Source organism: Monodon monoceros, unplaced genomic scaffold (assembly GCF_005190385.1).
Source record: "Monodon monoceros isolate NGI ecotype Baffin Bay Population unplaced genomic scaffold, NGI_Narwhal_1 Super_Scaffold_9, whole genome shotgun sequence".
In the NCBI taxonomy this organism is placed as follows: Eukaryota; Metazoa; Chordata; class Mammalia; order Artiodactyla; family Monodontidae; genus Monodon; species Monodon monoceros.
Window position 1 is genome coordinate 28,004,496 of NW_021703786.1, and position 23,444 is coordinate 28,027,939.

Sequence of the window (23,444 nt, forward strand, 5' to 3'; positions counted from 1 at the left end):
AGTTGTTACTTCTCCTTTTTCATTTCTAATTCTATTGATTTGATTCTCCCTTTTTTTCTTGATGAGGCTGGCTAATGGTTTATCAATTTTGTTTATCAATTTTGTTTATCTTCTTAAAGAACCAGCTTTTAGTTTTATTGATCTTTGCTATTGTTTTCTTTGTTTCTATTTCATTTATTTCTGCTCTGATCTTTATGATTTCTTTCCTTCTGCTAACTTTGGGTTTTGTTTGTTCTTCTTTCTCTAGTTCCTTTAGGTGTAAGGTTAGATTGTTTATTTGAGATTTTTCTTGTTTCTTGAGGTAGGCTTGTATTGCTATAAACTTCCTTCTTAGAACTGCTTTTGCTGCATCGCATAGGTTTTGGATCATCGTGTTTTCATTGTCATTTGTCTCTAGGTACTTTTTCATTTCCTCTTTGTTTGTTTGTTTTTTGTTTTTTTTTTTTTTGCTGTACGTGGGCCTCTCACTGTTGTGGCCTCTCCCATTGCGGAGCACAGGCTCCAGATGCACAGGCTCAGCGGCCATGCCTCACGGGCCCAGCCACTCCACGGCATGTGGGATCTTCCTGGACCGGGGCACGAACCTGTGTCCCCTGCGTTGGCAGGCGGGCTCTCAACCACTGCGCCACCAGGGAAGCCCTCATTTCCTCTTTGATTTCTTCAGTGAGCTCTTGGTTATTTAGTAACGTGTTATTTAGCCTCCATGTGTTTGTGTTTTTTACATTTTTTTCCCTGTAATTGATTTCTAATCTCACAGCACTGTGGTCAGAAAAGATTCTTGATATGATTTCAGTTTTCTTAAGTTTACTGAGGCTTGATTTGTGACCCAAGATGTGATCTATCCTGGAGAATGTTCCGTGTGCACTTGAGAAGAAAGTGTAATCTGCTGTTTTTGGATGGAATGTCCTGTAAATATCAATTAAATCTATCTGGTCTATTGTGTCATTTAAAGCTTGTGTTTCCTTATTAATTTTCTGTTTGGATGATCTGTCCATTGGTGTAAGTGAGGTGTTATAGTCCCCCACTATTATTGTGTTACTGTCGATTTCCTCTTTTATAGCTTTTAGAAGTTGCCTTATGTATTGAGGTGCTCCTATGTTGGGTGCATATATATTTATAATTGTTATATTTTCTTCTTGGATTGATCCCTTGATCATTATGTAGTGTCCTTCTTTATCTCTTGTAACATTCTTTATTTTAAAGTCTATTTTATCTGATATGAGTATTGCTACTCCAGCTTTCTTTTGATTTCCATTTGCATGGAATATCTTTTTCCATCCCCTCACTTTCAGTCTGTATGTGTCCCTAGGTCTGAAGTGGGTCTCTTGTAGACAGCATATATATGGGTCTTGTTTTTGTATCTATTCAGAGAGCCTGTGTCTTTTGGTTGGAGCATTTAATCCATTCACGTTTAAGGTAATTATCGATATGTATGTTCCTATTACCATTTTCTTAATTGTTTTGGGTTTGTTTTTGTAGGTTCTTTTCTTCTCTTGTGTTTCCCACTTAGAGAAGTTCCTTTAGCATTTGTTGTAGAGCTGATTTGGTGGTGCTGAATTCTCTTAGCTTTTGCTTGTCTGTAAAGCTTTTGATTTCTCCATCGAATCTGAATGAGATCCTTGCCAGGTAGAGTAATCTTGGTTGTAGGTTCTTCCCTTTCATCACTTTAAATATGTCCTGCCACTCCCTTCTGGTTTGTAGAGTTTCTGCTGAGAAATCAGCTGTTAACCTTATGGGAGTTCCCTTGTATGTTATTTTTTGTTTTTCCCTTGCTGCTTTCAATAATTTTTCTTTGTCTTTAATTTTTGCCAATTTGATTACTATGTGTCTTGGTGTGTTTCTCCTTGGGTTTATCCTGTATGGGACCCTCTGCACTTCCTGGACTTGGGTGGCTATTTCCTTTCCCATGTTAGGGAAGTTTTCGACTCTAAGCTCTTCAAATATTTTCTTGGGTCCTTTCTCTCTCTCTTCTCCTTCTGGGACCCCTATAATGCGAATGTTGTTGCATTTAATGTTGTCCCAGAGGTCTCTTAGGCTGTCTTCATTTCTTTTCATTCTTTTTTCTTTGTTCTGCAGCAGTGAATTCCACCATTCTATCTTCCAGGTCACTTATCTGTTCTTCTGCCTCAGTTATTCTGCTATTGATTCCTTCTAGTGTATTTTTCATTTCAGTTATTGTATTGTTCCTCTCTGTTTGTTCTTTAATTCTTCTAGGTCTTTGTTAAACATTTCTTGCATCTTCTCGATCTTTGCCTCCATTCTTTTTCCGAGGTCCTGGATCATCTTCACCATCATCATTCTGAATTCTTTTTCTGGAAGGTTGCCTATCTCCACTTCATTTAGTTGTTTTTCTGGGGTTTTATCTTGTTCCTTCATCTGGTACATAGCCCTCTGTCTTTTCATCTTGTCTATCTTTCTGTGAATGTAGTTTTTGTTCCACAGGCTGCAGGATTGTAGTTCTTCTTGCTTCTGCTGTCTGCCCTCTCGACAGTTGTCTTTTGAAAGATGCTCTGGGGGATGTGCTGCTGGGACGAGAGTGGGTGTGGAGAAGGAGAGAGGGTGTTTGTAGACCCCAGGGTTGGGGAGGGGGTAATGCAGCTTGGACCAGAGGGCAGTAGCCATGGAGGAAGGTGGACCTGTCCAGAGACGTTGAGAAGCCAGAATTGACTGGTGTCGACAGTGGAAGCCAGGACCCCTCTGGTGCCTGAGCAGCTGGCTGGTCATCCACTGGGTCAGCAAAGCCTTAAGGAACACCAGGTGTGGGGGTGTGTGCGAGGAGGTGGGGAGAGGGGGAGAGGTCAGTTTTGTGCACTCTGACTTTGAGGTGGTACTTCCAAATAGTAACCTTGAGCTCTGAGAATGGCTCTAGGCCAGCGTGATGGAGACTGGTTACTGTCCACAGATCCCCTTTATCCACTTAGTAACATGTCAACTTAAAAAAAACCACACAATTTAAGAACTGTGAGTTGAGTTTATTCAATGTCTTATTCAGCTGAGTATAACCTGGGAGACAGCCTCTCAGATGGCTCTGAGAAACTGCTCTGAAGAGGTAAGAGAGGAGCCAGGATGTATATGAATTTTTTTGCTGGAATAAACATGTCACATCAAAAGATGACTCCTAATCACAACGAACAGTCACATCTCAAGTTAATAATTCTAGTGCTTTTCTTTCTTTTTTTTTTCTTTTTTTTTTTTTTGGATTTCAACCACTTTATTTGTTTTCAGGGCACACCTTATAGCATTGTATTATAGGAATCGAGCAGTATATCAACAAAAAATGTTTTTCTAGAAGTTTTCTATATATGGGAAGATTCAAGAATCTGGGGTGATTGAAATTTTTCTTTAGATATGCGTCTTAACTATCTAGGGGCAGGTATCCAAAGCTCAGAATGCTTCCTGTTTTTCTCCATCCTCAGTGCCCCTCAGGCATGCAGTCAGTGGGCAGCTACAGTGGCTAAGGGCTTGACCCTTGTAGACCTGGAATTCTGGGCAACCTTTTCCTTTTCTTTACAAACCCAACCCTCCAAGTCTGGGGGACACGTGGATGCCAGGTAGAGACTACAATTCCAGCCTCCCTTGCAGCTAGGTGTCCGTGTGACCAGGCACGGGCCAGTAGGGTGTGAGCAGAGTGGCTTGAGCGCCATCTGGACTAACCAGTAAAGACACGTCCCTCCCCCCAGTTCCGCTCCTCCCGCATCCCAAGTACAGTGGACAGAGAGAAAGCCAAGTGAGTGTCTTCACGGAGAGAAAGAGATGGATACAGACATTCCAGGCAATTCTTTAGAGAAGGGTGGCCGCGAAGCGAGTAGAAGTAGAAGGCAGGGTGAGTTTGAGGAGGGTTTTCTTCTAAGATGGTAACGGCTTGTTCATTTCTCAGAGATGATGGCAGAAAGAGGTTCCAAGGCAGAGACGAGGACGGGCAGGAGGAGAGGGGACCCAGGGCACGGTAGAAGGGTTCACCTACACGAGAGAGGGCTACAACTCAGTTTTATCAGGTTTCATTGTGGACATTTTAGAAAGTTGGTTCCAATGGTTCCAGTTTTCTACCTGAGGTAAAAGGTGAGACTGTCTGCTGGGGGGGAGGGGAAAGGTCAGGGACTTGAGAAAAATTAAGACTCAGAGGAATTGTCCTAGAGCACAGTAGAGTGAGCTGACAAAAGTTAATTGAAAACAAAAACAACCCAGCAGCAACCTGGCAGTGTGTAGATCAGGTGAGTGTACAGGTGTGTGATCCCCCCCCCCCCAGCAGCACTGAGCCTGGGTACCAGTCCAACAAAGGGAGATGGTCAGTATTACCATGGGGTGTAAGGAAAGGACCAGTGGCAAGGTCAGTGCAAGTGTGATACACGATGGCCCTGGGAATCAGAGAGAGGGAGGGATGGAGGAGAAGACAGCAGGGGATGATGGAGGAGGGCAAGCAGAGGCACCCACAGGAACTGGAGGGACAAATTAAAGCAGGGCATGAACATGCTGGAAGCAACTGAGGAGGCCGAGGAGCCAGGAGGCCAGGGAGTGATGAGGTTGTCTCTGTGGTCCCTGAAGTCCCCTAGGGGATGTGGGAAATAAGGGTGCAGGGGACTGCCTCCTGACAGTGATCTAGAGTCCAGAGTCCTGCATGAGTACAGATGTCTGGGATGTGGAGGGGGAGGCACAAAAGTGGCAGGAGAGCCCGGGTCTCAGAGTGAAGTGGGGATTTGTGTGTGTGGTAAAATAGACTCTGTTGTGCTGGTCTTAGCCTATCAACCACCAGTGTTGTGGTTGGAAAAGCCCTGTGGTTCTTACTGTGATTGCAAGATGCCCTTCAGCAATAACCATCCAGAAACTTGGAAAGAATTAGAAGTTTACTACTTCCAAGACCTGTGTATGTAAGTTTACTACTTACATACACAGCACATCTGGGGGCACACAGTGAGGTCATGTGTGTGTGGGGGGGTGTACCTGAGCTTGTGCTTTTATTGGGGTAGAGGGTGGGGGCCTAGGGTTCTGAGGGCTCACTCTTTATTGGTGAACTTAAAACATAAGAGTGGGAATTTAAAGCGCAGGAAGAGAAAAAATAAACAAAACCAAAAACAAGTAGCCCAAATTGTCAGTTATTAAAATCAACCAAGATCTCTAAAACAAAGGAGCTTCAGTTTGGGGGGTGGCCTGGCTCTTGATCTGGTCACGCGGCTGGCAATGTGTTGAAGGGGATGCCTCGGCAATGAAAGTTTAATTCAGGCGCTAGCACCACAAAAAAGAGAAAAAAAAAAACTGTCAGAGCTTACACTACATATACATAAAATAAAAGTTACCATTCTGACCATTCTTAAGTGGCATTAAGTACATTCACACTGTGGTGTAACCAATCACCACCGTCCATCTCCGGAAATTTTTCATCTTCCCAAACCGAAATTCTGTCCCCATTAAACACTAACTCGCCGTGCTTCCATCTTCTAGCCTCTGGCAACCTCTATTCTACTTCCTGTCTCTATGAGTTTGACTACTCCAGGGACCTCATGTAAGTTCATTTCCCTGATGAGTTGCATTTCCCTGAAGACTAATGATGTTGAGCATCTTTTCATGTACTTATCAGTCATTTGCCTGCCTTACGTGGAGAAATGTCTATATCCTTGACCCATTTTTAATTATGTTTGTGTATTTATTATTGTGTTATGAGTTCTATATATTTTTTGAATACAAGTCCCTTATCGGCTATATGATTTGCAAATATTTTCTCTCATGCTGAGGGCTGTTTTTTCACTTTCTTCATAGTGTCCTTTGAAGCACAAAAGTTTTTAATTCTTCTTTTATTGATACACTTGATTTACAATGTTGTGTTAACTTCTGCTGTATAGCAAAGTTACTCAGTTATACATATATACACATTCTTTTTAAAATTCTTTTCCATTATGGTTTATCCCAGGACATTGAATATAGTTCCCTGTGCTATGCAGTAGGACCTTGTTGTCCATCCATTCCATGTGTAACAGTTTGCATCTACTAACCCCAAACTCCCAGTCCAACCCTCCCCAAACCCCTCCCCGTTGGCAACCACAAGTCTGTTCTCTATGTCTGTGAGTTTCTTTCTGCTTTGTAGATAGGTTCATTTGTGCCTTATTTTAGAGTCCACATATAAGTGATATCGTATGGTATTTGTCTTTTTCTTTCTGACTTACTTCACTTAGTGTGATAATCTCTAGTTGCATCCATGTTGCTGCAAATGGCATTATTTTGTTCTTTTTTATGGCTGAGTAGTATTCCATTGTATGTATGTACCACATCTTTATCCATTCATCTGTCAATGGACATTTAAGTTGTTTCCATGTCTTGGCTATTGTGAATAGTGCTGCTATGAACATAGGGGTGCATGTGTCTTTTTGAATTATAGTTTTGTCTGGATATATACCCAGGAGTGGGATTGCTGGATCATATATGGTAATACTATTTTTAGTTTTCTGAGGAACCTCCATATTGTTTTCCATAGTGACTGCACCAACTTACATTCCCACCAACAGTGTAGGAGGGTTCCCTTTGCTCCACACCCCTTCCAGCATTTTTTATTTGTAGACTTTTTAATTATGGACATTCTGACTAGTGTGAGGTGATACCTCATTATAGTTTTGATTTGCATTTCTTGAATAATTAGTGATATTAAGCACGTTTTCATGTGCCTATTGGCTATCTTTCTGTCTTCTTTGGAGAAGTGTCTATTTAGGTCTTCTGCCCATTTTTCGATTGAGTTGTTGGGGTTTTTTTTGTTGTTGAGCCGTATGAGCTGTTTGTATATTTTGGAAATTAAGCTCTTGTTGGTTGCCTCGTTTGCAAATGTTTTCTCCCATTCTGTAGGTTGTCTTTTCGTTTTGTTTATGGTTTCCTTTGCTGTGCAAACACTTAAGTTTGATTAGGTCCCATTTGTTTATTTTTGCTTTTATTTCTATCGCCTTGGGAGACTGACCTAAGAAAACATTGGTACAATTTATGCCGGAGAATATCTTGCCTATGATCTCTTCTAGGAGTTTTATGGTGTCATGACTTATATTTAAGTCTTTAAGCCATTTTGAGTTTATTTTTGTGCATGGTGTGAGGGTGTGTTCTAACTTCATTGATTTACATGCAGCTGTCCAACTTTCCCAGCAGCATTTGCTGAAGAGACTGTCTTTTCCTATTTTATATCCTTGCCTCCTTTGTCAAAGATTAATTGACCATAGGTGTGTGGGTTTATTTCTGGGCTCTCTATTCTGTTCCATTGATCTGTATGTCTATTTTGTGCTAATACCACACTGTTTTCATTACTGTAGCTTTGTAGTATTGTCTGAAGTCTGGAAGGGTTATGCTTCCTGCTTTGTTCTTTTTCCTCAGGATTGCTTTGGCAATTCTGGGTCTCTTATGGTTCCGTATAAATTTTAGGATTATTAGTTCTAGTTCTGTGAAAAATGTCATGGGTAATTTGATAGGGATTGTGTTAAATCTGTATATTGCTTTGGGTAGTATGGCCATTTTAACAATATTAATTCTTCCAATCCATGGGATATCTTTCCATTTCTTTGAATCATCTTTAATTTCTTTTATTAATGTTTCACAGTTCTCAGCATATAAGTCTTTAACCCCCTTGGTCAGGTTTAGCACTAAGTATTTTATTTTGAGGGGTGTGATTTTAAAAGTTTTCTTTTTTTTAAACATTCCCTTTCTGATATTTCATTGTTAAAGAAATGCAACCAATTTCTGTATGTTAATCTTGTGTCCTGCTACCTTGCTGAATTCAGTTGTCAGTTCTAGTAGTTTTTGTGTGGAGTCTTTAGGGTTTTCTATGTATAGTATCATGCCATCTGCATGTAAGGACAGCTTTACCTCTTCCCTTCCAATTTGAATACCTTTTATTTCTTTTTCTTATCTGATTGCTATGTCTCAAACTTCTAATACTGTTTCGAAGAGAAGTGGTGAGAATGGGCATCCTTGTTCCAGATTTTAGCAGGAAGGCTTTCAGCTTTTCACCATCGAGTATTATATTGGTTGTGGGTTTGTCATAAAAAGCTTTTATTATGTTGAGATATGGTCCCTCTGTACCCACTTCGGTAAAAGTTTTTATCATGAATGGATGTTGAATTTTGTCAAATGCTTCTTCTGCATCTATTGAGATGATCATGTTGTTTTTGTCTTTTCTTTTGTTGATGTGGTGTATTACATTGATTTTTGCATATGTTGAGCCATCCTTGCGAACTTGGGATGAATCCTACTTGGTCATGGTGTATGATCTTTTTTATGTATTGTTGTATTTGGTTTGGTAATATTTTGCTGAGATTTTTTGCATCTATACTCATCAAAGATATTGGCCTATAATTTTCTTTTTTGGTGGTATCTTTGTCTGGTTTTGGTATCAGGGTGATGGTGGCTTCATAGAATGCCTTTGGGAGTATTCCCTCCTCTTCAGTCTTTTGGAAGAGTTTGAGAAGGATTAGTAAAAGTTCCTCTTTAAATGTTTGGTAGAATTCGCATATGAAGCCATCTGGTCCTGGACTTTTGTTTGTAGGGAGTATTTTTGGTTACATATTCTATTTCATTTCTAGTGATTTGTCTGTTCAAATTATCTATTTTTCTTGATTCAATTTTGGTGGGCTATATGTTTCCAGAAAGTTGTCCATTTCTTCTAGGTTGTCCAGTTTCTTGGCCAATAATTGTTCATAATATTCTCTTATGGGTTTTTTCCCCCCAATATCGGTTGATGTTTCTCCTCTTGCATTTCTTATTTTGTTTATTTGGGTTCTCTCTCTTTTCTTCTTGGTAAGCCTAGCCACAGGTTTGTCAATTTTGTGTATCCTTTCAAAGAACCAGCTCTTGGTTTTATTGCTTTTTTTTTCTATTTTTTAATCTCTATTTTGTTTCCTCTCTGATATTTATTATTTCCTTCCTTCTGCTGACTTTAAGTTTTGTTAAAAGTTTTTAATTTTGATGAGGCCTAATTTGTCTTTTTCTTTGGTCACTTATGCTTTTGGTGTCATATATAAGAAACCATTGCTTCATTCAAGGTTATAAAGATCTACTCCTATGCTTTATGCTAAGAGTTTTATAATTTTAGCTCTTATATTTAGGTCTTTGATCCATTTTTTAGTTAATTTTTTAGGTGGTGTGAGATGAGGGTCCAACTTCATTCCTTCGCATGTGTTCCAGTACTATTTATTGAAAAGACTCTTCTTTTCCCAATTGAATTGTCTTTGTACCCTTGTCTAAAATCAGTTGCCCATAAATGTATGTGTTTCTTTTTGGACTCATCAGTTCTATTCCATTGATCTGTCCTTACAGCAGCCACACTCGGTCCTAATTACCATAGCTTTCTAGTAAGTTTTTAAAATAATTTTTTACTGAAGTATAGTTTATTTAAAATGTTTCAGGTGTACAGCAAAGTGATTCAGTTATAGATATATCTATTCTTTTTCAAATTCTTTTCCATTATAGGTTATTACAAGATATTATAGTTCCCTGTGCTATACAGTAGGTCCTTGTTGTTTATCTGTTTTATATATAGTAATCTGTATCTGTTAATCCCAAATTCCAAACTTATCCCTCCCCACTTTGGTAACCATAAGTTTGTTTTCTATGTCTGTGAGTCTATTTCTTTTTGTAAATAAGTTCATTTGCATCATTTTTTTAGATTCTACATATACGTGATATCATAATGATATTTGTCTTTGAGTTACTTCATTTAGTATGATCATCTCTAGGTCCATCCATGTTGCTGTAAATGGCATTACTTCATTCTTTTTTTATGGCTGAGTAATATTTCCTTGTATATATACCATATTCACCTGTCAATGGACATTTAGGTTGCTTCCATGTCTTGGCTATCGTAAATAGTGCCGCTATGAACTGTAGTAAGTTTTGAAATTGAGAAGTTTTGAAATTGGGAAAGTTTGCTGTTTTTTCAAGATTGTCTTGGCTTTTTTTGGTCCCTCAGATTTCCCTAAGAAATTGAGGATCAGCTTTTCCATTTCTGCAGAAACACAGCTGGAATTTTGACAGGTATTGTGTTGAATCTGTAGATCAATTTGAGGAGAATTGCCATCTTAACAATATTAAGTCTTCCATTCCATGAACACGGGATGTCTTTCCATTTATTTGTCTTTAATTTCTTTTAATGATGTTTTGTAGTTTTCAGTGTATAAATCTTGCCCTTCTTTTAAAATTTTATTCCTAAATATTTTATTCTTTTTGATGTTACTGTAAATGGAAATTGTTTTCTGAATTTCATTATCAGGTTGCAATGAGTATTATACTAAGGTAAGTCATGCTATGCATGATGCATGTTATAATGTCCATGCACCTCTAAAAAACAAAAGGTGTATAGTAACCAAGATAATGGGGAGGGAATGAAACAAATCTAGAAGAAGGCAAGAAAGGAAAAGAAAGGGAATCTAGAAAAGGCAAGACAGATAATAAGCACTTAATAAGACAATAGTTTTAAACCCCAATATGTTAGTAATTTCGTGAAATGAAAATGACCTAAGTGTTCAAAGGCAAAGTTTGTTTAATCCAAGAGCCTTTCCACTGTGGTGGGTAATTGACGGTTGTTCATTTGCTGCACCACCACCCGTCACTCAGGTCCTGAGAAGGTTCTAGAAGTCCCAGTTCCCAGGAGACTTGCAGAAGTTCCATGGCAGTTGGTGCCCGTCAAGGGAAGGGAGCCATTTCCTTTACTGGTCTGGGAAAGAGCTGCCCATTGTTTGGCTCTGCTCGCTACCTGAGAAGCCATTTGCTGTCAGCTGTGAGCGGCCATGAATTGTGTGAGGGGTGCTTGGAGGCAAAGCTGAGGAGGCTCCAGAGGACAGAGGTAGAACCCAGGCCTTGGTGGACAGAGTAGACCCACTACCCACCCCGGAAGGTGCTCTGTTCTCTGCTCGGGGCCGGTCAGGATTTTGGGCACCCCTTTAAATATTATGCCCACAGGGAATGCCTCATCTGTCCTGGCCCTTTGGAGCTTCAAGGGTGTCCCCGCAACTCTCCAGTTAACCCTGCCCCTATGGGAGAGCCACAAGGGATTGTCCCAGAGGGATGTGAGCAGCTTCTGTGGGGTCCATGGGCACATGATGGGGACTGGGGGGTGGGAGAGGCTGAAGGGCTGGACAAAAGTTGGGGTATACTATGGCTGGGGTTAGGACAGGGAGAGTGTGATGAACCCCACACCTGCACATTGGGTCCACCCCCTCCTGTCTGAGTTTAGCCCATATCCTGGGGGTGTGATGTCACCTTCCTGGGATCTTTCAACCTGACCCTTTTGTTGCCTCATTTCACCTTTCCCCACCCCCTCACCTTCAGACTGTCTTGCTATGATCCTTTCCTTTTCTCCTTTTCCCCAGAGCCCATCTCAACCTTTCCCAGCCTATTAACTTCCTGGCCACAGTTAACACAAGCACATACCGCTGCCGTGCGGCCCTGCTCCACGGTGATACCCACAGCGAGGCCGAGGGCAGCCGTCCAGCCAGAGCAGACAGACACAGCCCCCTGGTCCTCCCTCACCCGCAGCCCACCCACAGCTGAAAACAATGATGACCCTTTCCTTTCTCGATTGGCTAGAACAGGGATTTCAGATGGTTCCAGTGACAGGCGGGAAATGGAGATTCCCCAGGAGACTGTGCTGTGTCCGTGTCTCTGTTCATTTAACAGGTGTAAGTGAACGTCAAGATGACGATTACACCAGACGTCAGGTTAGAGTATTTGGAGAGTGTCGCTTCCATCATCCTAAAGTTCAAGCCGGACAAGTGGAGTAAAATGGTCGGAGCAGAAGAGAACATGGGTTTGTTCACCGAATTCTTTGAGAAACCGGACGTCCTAGTTCTGGTGCTGACACTCAGCCCCGCCGGCATGATCATACCCTGCCTGGGCTTCCCGGCCTCCCTCAAGTCCAAAGGGATGTACTTCATCAAGAAGAAACCTGAGAACATCAGCAATGACAACTACAAGGACCGCCTGGTCTATGGGGACATAAGCCCCACTCCCGTGGACCAGCTGATCGCCATCGTGGAGGAGGTGGGTGCATCTAGGCCTTGCTGGGGCGGGGCACAGGGCTCAGGAGAAGCAACACATGTTTCTCATACCTTGAGTGCGTGGCCTTGAGCGCCGCCGCTCCCGGAGCAGGCCCAGGGGCCAGCGGCATCTGCATCGCCTAGAAGCCGGCCAGGTATTCGAGAGCTCAGGCCCGGCTGCCCTGACCGCTGAGACAGACCGGCTCTCCAACGTGGCCTCCAGCTGATGCTGTGCATGTGAAGGCTGAGTGGCCCTGGCCACCGCCTGTCCTCTCTCGAAATCATTAGAACCTCCATACTGCACCGGGGACATCCCTGCCTGTAGCCTCAGAAGGCATGGGCCATTTGAGATCCAGTAGATGGGTTTCCTAGTTCTGAGACTTCAAGCAAAGAAAGGGGTCAAGCAGGTGCTGCCCTACGTACGTCTCCACTATTGGCCGGCATGGCAGGTGCAGCTGCCTCTGGAGAGTCAGACCCGCCAGACTTCCAGCGACTTAGCTTTCCTAGTCATCGTTCTCCTCATCTGTGAGATGGGGCCGTGCGTCCCTGCCTTGCGCAGACTCAGGCCACAGGGGCCGCTCAGCCAGGACCCAGGCCAGCCTCCTCTCACATCCACCGAGGCAGCTGGCCTGGCCCAAAGCTGGAGCACACGGGTGTTTGTCGTTCTCTGCTCAGGCTGCCCTAACAAAGCACCACAATCTGGAGGCTGCAAGTCCCAGATCAAGATGTGAGCTGGGCTGGTTCCTTCTGAGGCCTCTCTTCTTGGCGTGTGGATGGCCAACTTGACACGGCCTTGGGTCTTCATGTGGCCTTCCCTCTGTGCGTGTCTGTGTCCTCATCTCTGCTGAGGACAACGGTCTTATTGGGTTAGGGCCCCCCTTAATCACCCCTTGAAAGGCCCTCTCTCCAAATACAGTCACATCTGGAGGTGCTGGGGCTCCCATGTGTGAACTGGGGGCGGGGGCACAATTCAGCCTATAGCAGCACTCTGAGGCAGCGCGAAATGTTTGCTTTCAGCCAGGAGTGTGTGCTCTTGGGGTCTCCCTTCATGGAGATGGCACAGGGGCTGGGCTGTCATCACTGGCCTCAGCACCTCGACTGGCCCCACCTCCTTCTGCAACGGGAGAAGGGCTCGGTTCCCCCCGGGACCCGGGCACTGAGGACCCTGCTTCTCCTTTCAGGTCCTCTCTTCCCTGTTAAACCAAAGCGAAAACGTGAGCGGATGGCCCCGCGTGGTCTCAGAGGACATTGTGAAGCAAGTCCACAAGCTGAAGAACGAGATGTGTGTGATGGGCGGCAAGATCAAGGGGAAGACGCTGCTGCCCATCCCGGAGCACCTGGGCAGTCTGGATGGCACCCTTGAGTCCATGGAGAGGTAGGGACCCGGCCGGGGAGCTGGCTGGAAGGAGGGGCATCTGGTCCCCGACCACTAAGGATAAACTGTCTCACCGAAAACTGGTTTCGGAGCTGATGAAACCGAGGAGGGCAGGATGGTGCCTTTAGGTGCTGAGTCTGAGATCGAAGGCACAAGGACAGAACAGGACAAGACACTGGAGCCCCCGAGACTCCAGCTCTGGCAACTGCTGGACACCTGTGCTCCAGCCCCTCCTCCGTCAGACACAAGGACTAGGCCAAGGATGTCACACTGTCACATGGGAAAGGGGATACCCAGCTTTAGGACGTGGGTACTGAGGGACAGTGAGGGGCATAGAAGGGATTTTCAGCAGGTGGAGGCTGGGCTTCTAAATCGAGGCTGTGGCATCCCAGTGGCCCACAGAAGCATGAGGACTCCGAGGTGTCGCCTTGCACCTGCCTGAGCGCCATTTGCAACCGCCTGGTGTGTGCGACGCTTGAAGCAAGTTGCAGTGACAGTGTGTTCCCTTACTCCCATCAGAGGGCGACCGCTCCTGCAGGGCTTATCACATGGCAGGTCCTCTAGGCCCCCAGCACACGCCCCATTTTGACCCCAGTCAGAAATGCTGGAGGAGCCTTCATGAACGTGGATTTTATTCCAGAGCTGGCCCTCCTCACCCTCTTTCTTGGGGGCACTGGCATCCCTGGCAACACACAGTGTTGGTGCAGGGTCTCTCCTGGCTGACAGCCTCTCCCCCCGACTCTGCCCGGCAGGATCCCCTCCTCCCTGGACAACTCGTTGCTGCACGCCATCGAGACCATCATCATCGACTGGTCCCGCCAGATCCGGGATGTGCTAAGCAAAGACTCGGCCCAGGCCCTGCTGGACGGGCTGCACCCCCTGCCCCGAGTCGAGTTTGAGTTCTGGGACACCCGGCTGATGAACCTCAAGTGCATCCACGAGCAGGTGACGCCTGTTCTGCCCCTGGCGACCGGGCGCCCACTGGAGTCCTGAGCACCCAGCCTCCCCAAGGGGACCCCTGAGGGGACCCGGGTAACCCGCGTAGATCCCTCAGCACCGGCAATGGGGTCAGGCAGCCTTCGTCTAGAATCTGTTGAAAGGCTAATTTTCTTCTTTCCTTCTCAGCTCAACAGGCCCAAAGTGAACAAAATCGTCGAGATCCTGGAAAAAGCCAAAAGCTGCTACTGGCCAGCCCTGCAAAATGTGTACATGAATGTCACTGAGGGTGAGCGGTGGCCCTATGAGAACCCTTCCCCCTCCAAGAAGAAGGTGTCAGCCCCTCCTGGGAGGGGCCGGGCAGGCCCCTTGCTGACCCTGGGGTGGAGGCGCCTTCCGCCTCCCTCATCAGCTTCCTTGGGCCCCGCCTTTTGAGGAAGACCCGTTCTTGAAGCAGTGGGTGTCCATAAACACACAGAGCTGCCCGTCACCATTTCTGACCGTCGGGAGTGGGGTCTGGCTTCCGCTCCCCTGTGGATGAGCCCCTGTTCCTGTTTTGGGCAGGCCTGAAGGAAGCCAACGATATAGTTCTGTATCTGAAGCCTCTGCAGATCTTGTTGGAGGAGATGGAACAGACTGACTTCACGATGGTATGTTAGCAAGAAAAAGGTCATTTGGCAGGGGCTGGGCTTGTGTCTTGGGGGAGCAGGGGCTGCGGGCTTCCTGGCTGGGGTCGGGCACGAGGACCTGGCGAGTGCCTCTTCCTTCCCCTTGGGAGTCCCCTCCTGGAGCCGTGGGGAGGGGTGTGCTGAGGTGCTGCGACAAAGCGCCCGCCTGGCCCGTCTCTCCCCAGCTCCCGACCTTCATCGCCAAGGTGCTGTATACCATCTGCTCCATCTGGGCCACGTCCGAGCACTACAACACGCCCTCCAGGGTCATCGTCATCCTGCAGGAGTTCTGCAACCAGCTCATCGAGATGGTAGCGCCCTGGCCCTGGCCACCTTCCCTGCCTCCTGATTGGCGCCCCCCAATCCCGTCCCGTGTTCTCCAGCAGTTTAAAAACAGACAGAGATGCTGGTGCAGGGATTTACAGGCTCCGGGCTAAGGCTGGGCCCTCTGGGTGGCCACCCAGGGTTCTCCCAAGACCTGGGCAGTGCCAGCCCAATCTGCCCCACGCCGGGAGTGGGGAAGAAAGAAAGTGGGGCGGCCCACTGAGTCCCGGCACCCCAAGACTCGGCCGGGGGCCTTGTGGGGTTTATCTGCTCCGAAACCAAGCCTCCTTCCGTCTCCCTCAACGCCAATTCCCTTTCCTTCTTCCATTTCATGAACACAGGTTACGCAGCCTCCAAGGTGTGAGCTGCAGCCTTGCGCCCCTGGGCTGCCTGCGTGTGTTAGAATCATGCTCGCAGCCCTGTCTGCAGGCCCAGAGGGACCTAGTGGCCCAGGATCCCGCAGCCGTAGCAGGACTGTGTTTCTGGACCCCTAGAGGGCCCCTAGTCATCTACCATCAAAATCTGTTTGTGCTGTGGCCTTAGCCCGGGGTGAGGGTCCCGGTGAGAGAAACGGTTCGGGCGCCTGTAAATGCCCCGCAGTCAGCAGACGGGCTGGGACAGCGGATGTGTCAGAAGAAGTGGCCCAGGGGCCCGGGGTGGGTCATTCTAACCAGTGAAACAGCTGTGTCACCCCTCCGGCTGGTCCGAACTTGGGGACACCTTCCCTTCTGCCCAGACTCGGACCTACCTGAGTCCCGACGAGGTGCTGAAAGGCCTGCAGGGTGAAACTGAGGAGGTGCTGAGCGGCATCTCTCTGTCCCTGAGCGTCCTGAAGGAGCTGTACCGAGCCTACGAGTTCTGCTGCACGAACATGAAGCTTTTCTTCAAGGTACGGCCTGGTTGTAGAGAGCGAACCAGGGGAAAGGGGTCGGGGTGATGTTGGCCCCGGCGTCGGACCCCATGGACGTGTCGGAGGCAAACGCAGCCTTTTTTCTCTCTCTCTCTCCCCTAGAAAGACAAGAAGCCAGTGCCTTGGGAATTCCCTTCTTCTCTTGCCTTTTCCAGGATAAATTCCTTTTTCCAGCGCATCCAGACCATTGAGGTAAAGGTGGAATTTTCTGCGTCATGGGGAAACGGAGTCCCTGGGCCACCTCGGCCAGGCCCGGAGCTATTAGCCCAGAGCAAAGCGACCCATTGTGCTTGCTTTTCCCCTTTCTCTTGCTTTCTGTCTATGAGCAGGTTAATGACAAGGTCAGTGACCCTGGTCAGGAAGCCTGCAGACCAAGGGAGAGAGTTAGTGGGACTAAGTTAGCCCAGGTGAAGACTTAAGAAGGACCCTATTTGGATACATGGAATGACACATGGCAAATTAAAATTTTAAAAAAGTTTCAAAATGGTTTCCTCTGGGGAGAAGAGATGAGGGGTAAAGGCATGGGTAGGGCAAGAAAGTTTTCCTTTTTGTTTTGTAAACTTTACGGTCTTTTTTTTTTTTTTAACTTTGTGCACATTACATCCTTTAAAAAAAAAGGCGGGGAACCATTCATTCATTGGGCAGTGATTTTATGATGGATGCCGTCAACAGTGGCTCCAGGAAGGTGTGTCTAGTTCTCATCCACACCCTCTGGGAGGCAGAGCAGGAAGCCCCCCTTAAGACTCCCAGATTCCCATCATGGAGTGTTTTTTCATGCCTGAAGGCTCGAGCCCAAGAACTGGAAGGTCCCAGCCAAGTTTCTGGCCAAGTAGCCACTGGTTCCTACATTATAGATTGTGAGTCAGGGTGATGCTTCTAGGAAAAGAGGGGCTTCTGGGGGTGGGGGAAATGGCCATGCCAGCCACCCCCTGCCTGAGGTCTGTGCCACCCATGCCGCCCTCCTTGGGTGTAAGGGCCCCAGAGCTCAGGGCATGAGGATGCTGTTACTTTGCGTTAGGTTTGCTTGGATTATAGCTCGATACATCTTGGACATCTGCGGGGGGGAAGTGGCATCAACCTCGGCACTGGCTTAGGGGAGGGACACGAGTACCCTATAAACATCTTCCGTCCAAGCAGCAGCAGGCACTGGGTCGGGCACCTGGGGGCTGCTTGTCATCCTCAAGAAGCCTTCGGGGTCTCGATCGGGGAATAAGAGCTACACACAGAAGCGTTAGATAACGTGATAGGACTGAATGGAGTTAAATGCCAAAAGGAAGAGCACAGGTAGCAATTGGGGATTCTGGAAAAGAAGGCACCACCATGGGCTAAAATAGGTGGGACGGCTTCCAGGAGAAGGCGAGGTGAGACCCACACCTCGGAGGGAGTGAGGGAGTGGGATTTACACACAAACATCCATCAGGCACCCTGTACGTGAGGCCATCAGGAACCACCGCATGCCTTTCCAACTGCTTCATCCCACAGCTGAGGAAGTGGGGCCCCGGTAAAGTGTGATTTATTTAGAGGCACATTTCGCCCAGTGTTGGGTCAGGACAAGAGCCCGACCTTCACCTCTTCCTCCTCCATAATCACAGCTTGGAGATGGCTCATGGGACCCTTCCTTCCATCTCCTCTCTGCTACAGCAACAGCTTTAGAGAACATTAACACCAATACACAGAGGGCCCCTCCGGACTGCTATGTGGCCCCGGGGCTCCTCCCTGCCGGGGTCAGAGCTGGATGAGTGACTGAACCGTTGGCGTAGTTAGGAAGATGAACTGACGAGGGTGCTGGGGTTTCCTCCACCAGGATCTTTATAAAACAGCCATCGAGTTTCTGAAGCTGGAGAAAATTGAGCTCGGGGGCGTGAGGGGCAGCTTCCTCGGAAGCCAGGTGACTCAGATCTCTGATGAGGTCTTTGAGCTGGTGAAGGTTTTTGCCGACTGCAAATACGACCCCTTGGATCCCGGAGATTCGGTAAGTCGGGGGCCTTGGCAGGATGGATGGCAAATGCCCCGAGAGTGGGAAGGCACACGGAGGGAGCACGTGTGGCAGAGAAAAAAATGATGCAAAAGGTCTGACCCGGGACTTCCCTGGTGGTCCAGTGGCTAGGACTCTGTGCTGCCAACACAGGGGCCGAGGGTTCGATCCCTGGTCGGAGAACTAAGACCCCACATGCCGCACGGCAAGGCTGAAAGATAAAACAAACACCAAAAACACTCTGCCTGTGGAGCAGCCTCCAAGACGGTGAGCTTGCTCAGCCCAGACGTAACCTGAATCCTGCCGGGAGTGGGGGGTGTCCATGGGCATTAGAGTGAACCCACGCCCCTGCTTTGCATGCTGGTTACGGCTACAAGGTTGGTGTTTTAATTCGCTTTCAGAGCTTTGATGACGATTACGCTGATTTTGAGACCAAAATTCAGGATCTGGACAGGAGGCTGGCCACGATCTTTTGCCAGGGGTTTGATGACTGCAGTTCCACTGAGTCCTGTGCAAAGGTACGGGTGGGCGGGGACCCTGCATTGACTGAGAGTTTGCCACAGCAGCACCGCGATGCCGAGAACGATGGTAGAGATGGTCTAATCATGCAACCTCGTTCACAGGTGAAGAGCTAGGCCCAGAAAAGGCCAGGGACCTTCCTCGGGGCCTCAGAGCAAGTCAGCAGTCATCACCTTGAGTAGCACTGCCGCATCTTAGAGTAAGAGAGGAAAGTGAACACGAGGTGGTTATTTACTGAGTCCTGTTGTGCTCCATTGATCCTTATATGATTCAGTTCCCCCACTACTTATAAGGAACAGAAGTTAGAGAGAGGCAGAGTTGCTATAAAAATAAAACACATCCACATTTTGAGCCACTGAGCCACACTGACACTTTCTTCAACATTTGAGACCCCAGAAATAAGCACAGTGTCATTACGGGGGGCCATCTCTAGGTGGTGGGGTGCTGGCTAATATTTGTCTTCTGTGTACTTTTCTACAGTTTCCGAGTTGTGTGCATGAAGTGTGTGGTACTTTTACAGTTAGAAAAAAGCAATGATGTTATAAAAACATTTTAAAAAAAGATTGCAGAAAAGCACTAAAACCCCTAGAGAATGTCAACTTGAAAGAGAAACGCAAATGTCCAATACAAACATAGGTTGTTGGTTTAGCCTCTCAAATATCAGGAAAGTGCAAGTTAAAACAGCAAAATGCCTTTGTTATGGGTCAAGCTGGCGTACTTAGGAAGATGAACTGACGAGGGAGGGAGTTGTGAGGAGCTAGACACTCGTCCCCACTGCTGGTTGGCGCGCCCCTCCGCGAGGATCCCTCAAAAGCAGGCACGTTGTGGGGCCTGGAGACGGGCCCCTGGACCTGCTCGGTCCAAGCTCACAAGGCAGCCAACATTCAGTACCAACACACCAGTGCCAGTTCACCAACTTGCAGGCAGAACACTCAACACCAAGCACATCCTGTCTCTGCCCACAGACCTCTTTCCCTAGGGCACGCTCACCCTGCTATTCCCAGGATGGTTTTGAAACAAAGTCCAGCATTTCAGAGACCCCCCCCCACTTCTTTCCCAGGCAAACCAGGACCCTCACCAAGCAGTCAGGAGGGGCTCAGTAAGCGTGGGTGAGAACAGAGTCTGTGTGGTAATCAAATGTTTGGTAGCATCAGCCTGTGTTACCTTTCCGCTGCTGCCGTAACAGATTTTCCCGCAAGGGAAGCCAGCTAATTTAAATAGTAAACTCAGAAGAACAGAATGAACAGAGTAAATCTGCAGACCCCTTACTCAAAATAGCAGTGCTCAGAAGTTAGGCAGACATGGTGATTATCGGACTTTCCAGCGTTTTGCATACATCACCGTCTCCTCAAATAACCCCGAACTCGGGCATGTACCCCGTTCGTCAGAGGCACGGACAGATGGCTTGGGTCGCAGAGAGCGCTGGTGGGTTTCTCCTGGCTCCCGTGGGACTTCTGAGATGTAGTTCACGTAGCATACAACCCACCTGTTTAAGGTGTACAGTTAAATGGCTTTTAGTGCATTTAGAGTTGTACAGCCATCCACAATCAATTTTAGAACATTTTCATCACCCCCAGTCATTCCCCATTTCTCCCCGACCTCCCCAATCTTAGACAATCACTAATCTACTCTGTCTCTCTAGACTTGCTTATTCTCACATGGCACTTCTCTAAAACCTTGAATTAGTCGCCAATATTTAAAAATTGAGAGAGTGCACATAAAAATCCAGGTTTTCACTCTCTCTTGGAGAAACAGATCTGGCCACACGGGACACACAGTCCCTCATGGTAACAAGCGGCTGCAGGGGAGGAGCTGTTCCTCGCGATAGACAGCACATCAGTGCTTCAGTTTGCCCCACTCCTCACCACTCCTTACTGTCCTAGCCCAGCATTCGTCACGCCTTTATGTGACCTGCCTTGCCCCTATGACAGAGAGGGGGGATCTCGCAGGATGTAGTGTGTGTAGCTACAACTCATCTGGACAACAGATGTTGGGTATTTAAGTGGGCAATATATGTATATGCTTGGGCAGCTTTTTTATTTCTCTGTCTAGTTTTATGCATGTTTGTCATCCATGACTCTCCACAGGTCAGAACTATCTCTTCCCCTCACTTTGCAAGCCTCTGGGTTGCTGCCAGTAATGCAATGCCTGGAGGAGATGACCGATAATTAGCACATTACCTCATTTAATTCTCACAAAACCCCAGCTCTTTGCTAAATTCGTTACCTACATTGTCTATCCCATTTTACCAGCTCAGACAGGTCATAAGATCCAGACAGGTCAAGAAAGCTACTCAAGGTCACAGGGCTAGCCAGCAAGTAGGGAAACCAGGGCTCCAAACCAGCTCCAAGGTTCACTGCTGGCAGGATCCCTGTTCTAAACCACTCATCTGGATGGGCTCCCGTGGCCGGGATGGCAGTCGGGTTGGCCTAGGTAGCATAGGGCAGTGACCGATCTTCCAGAGGATGCCGGGGCTGGGGTTGAGTTGGGGACCCAGGAAGCCCGCCACCCCTGAGCACAAAGATCTCTCTCATGCCAATGCCAGGCTGTCCTTTGCCTTTTAGATACTTTCAAAAAATGCAAATGCTTGGGGATTTGAAGCTCTGCGAATGTAATGATCAATTAAGTCTTGGATGGAGTTGGTGCTCCAGGCAAACTATCAGTGAATGCAAATCAGTACAGTGCCCCCATGCTGTTCCCCTCTGTGGAGCACCCTTCCCCTGGAGCTGCCTCAGGCGCCTCCTTGGAGAGGCCTCCCTCACTTCGTCCTCCAGGCAGGAGCCCTCCCCTCCATGCTCGCCTCGCTGCCATCGCCAACACTGACCTGCTTGGGTTTTCTTCTTCGTGCTTGCCCAACCCCCCCGCCCCCTGCCCTGCGCCGCCCCGGCATCTGTGGTGTGTGGATCTCTATGAGTTTGTCGTCTTCCGAACTAGAATATAAACTCCCTGAGGGCAGGCGCTCGGTTTGGGTTGACTCAGAACCGAGCCTAGCACACAGCAGGTGCTTTGGAGCTTTCCCCGTGGAGGGAACTGGCCCCAGCCGAGGGAGGGGAGCTGTTACCACTGCTCACTCCTGGGGAAGACCTTAGGCGGAACCGAGAGGCTCTTACCCCCAGGGCTACCCAAGTGCAAAGAGTCCCAGGTAGGGTTTGCAGCCAGTGCTTTAATGTGGAAACACCAGGTCCTCCCCTGTGGTGGGGTCTCCAAGAATTAAGACGATGCTGGAGCTGACGGACCGGGGTGCCAGGCGGTTAGTCCCTCTCGCCTCCTGTGCGGATGGAACCAGGAGAAGAAGCACCCCCAGACCTTCTGCTGGCTGGGTGCCACATTGCACTGTCTTCCAGTGATGGGGAAGGAGGTGGGTTGATGTATCCAAACCGAGACGCCTATTTCCTTCGTGATCGAGAGACCGTAGGTCCCCCCTCGGAGGGGAGGAGCTGGTCCAGGAGGAACTCCGTTTGGCACCTGAGGGACTGAAGTCCACCCCCAGGTGCTCAAACTGGCAAATGCCCTTGTTCTACCCCCGAGCGTTCCCCACTCCTGTTGTGGCCTAAATTGGCTTCTGCACTCCACAAGGTGAAGTCCGCTTCTAACATGTAACTTTATGTCTGTGCTGAACTAGAAAGAAAATAAGGCAGAAAACTCTTGTGAACCATCCCCGTCTCCGTCTGCTCACCTTCCTCTCTGCGCCGAAGAACATTTCCTCCCCCCTTGACAACCCTGTGCTCTAATCAGGACAGGCCCTTGGGGTCCCCTCCCTGCCGTCCCCTTGATCCCCTGCGTGTTCCCAAGCTGTCTGGATGCTCTTGCGCACTGTCAGTAATTCACACGCAGCCGGGAAAGTTCTAGAGCAATTTTCCACATGAACTCCTCCTGGCAGAAAATGGAATTAACCTCCTTCCTAGAAGCCAGAGGCCAAAAAACCTGTAAACGTGAAATAAAAGGAATAGGAGTGGGAGGAAAAAAGCCAAGAGGGTCAGCAACCAACAAGAGGAACAGGTTCTTCCCAACTGTTACATGTCAGTTTCCAGAGAAATGACGCTGGTGACCTAATATGCCAGGAGCCTCTCCGCAGGTATCGGTGCTTAGCAACTCGGAGTTGCGGGGTCTTCCCGGGAGTCCGTGGCCGTTCCATCTGGCTTTCGGGTACCTGAAAATCTTTCCTCCTTTCTCGGCAGCTGTTATTCCACTGTTTCCCCAAAAGGCCATTTTTAGGGACAGTTGTCTTAGTTTTCATACCAAAAAGTAGGACAAATCTGAGACTTGGGTCCAGCCCTTCCAGGCACCAAGGGCTGCAGCCCATATCCCAGAGAACATGGGGCCGTGTGGTCTGAGCCCTGATGAATCCCCGTCTGTCTCCAGGAGTGCTCTGCCGCAGGCACCCCCAGGCTCAGGCACCCCTCCCCTGGTGACCTCAGGCTGGCTCGGAGCTGCCCTAACATGTCACGTGTCACTGTCCAACCCCACGGCCTCTCTCTCCAGGCTGCAGTAAGGGCCCCTCCCTCACCAATCAGGCTCAGCCCCGGCCTCAGGCCTCCCTGGACACCCACTGCTGTGAGGGGATCTTTTAAGAAGCTCTCCTCTATGGCCCAATTTGAGCCATCCTCCTATTCCAGGCAAGACTCTAACTGAAACACCCAGGTAATTCTACCTTATTCTCTTCTACTAAGCTTTTCTTTTGTTTTTTTTTTTACAATTGCCAGTGTGTAGCATCCGCAGACCACAGGATGATGAGCTCGTTACT

At 47.8% G+C, this 23,444-nt stretch overlaps 1 protein-coding gene across 1 annotated transcript in view; it reads left to right on the forward strand.

The window, feature by feature from the left end:
* Positions 1–23,444, forward strand: part of DNAH17 (dynein axonemal heavy chain 17) — a 160,970-nt gene that overhangs the window by 38,129 nt on the left and 99,397 nt on the right. The window contains exons 5-15 of the mRNA XM_029210802.1: positions 9,929–9,993; positions 11,635–11,997; positions 13,175–13,368; positions 14,121–14,313; positions 14,494–14,593; positions 14,869–14,954; positions 15,158–15,283; positions 16,033–16,185; positions 16,309–16,398; positions 18,011–18,178; positions 18,583–18,699. Of these exons, the coding sequence (XP_029066635.1) occupies positions 11,653–11,997; positions 13,175–13,368; positions 14,121–14,313; positions 14,494–14,593; positions 14,869–14,954; positions 15,158–15,283; positions 16,033–16,185; positions 16,309–16,398; positions 18,011–18,178; positions 18,583–18,699 (1,572 nt within the window). The 5' untranslated portion in view covers positions 9,929–9,993; positions 11,635–11,652. The remainder of the gene's footprint in view (positions 1–9,928; positions 9,994–11,634; positions 11,998–13,174; positions 13,369–14,120; positions 14,314–14,493; positions 14,594–14,868; positions 14,955–15,157; positions 15,284–16,032; positions 16,186–16,308; positions 16,399–18,010; positions 18,179–18,582; positions 18,700–23,444) is intronic.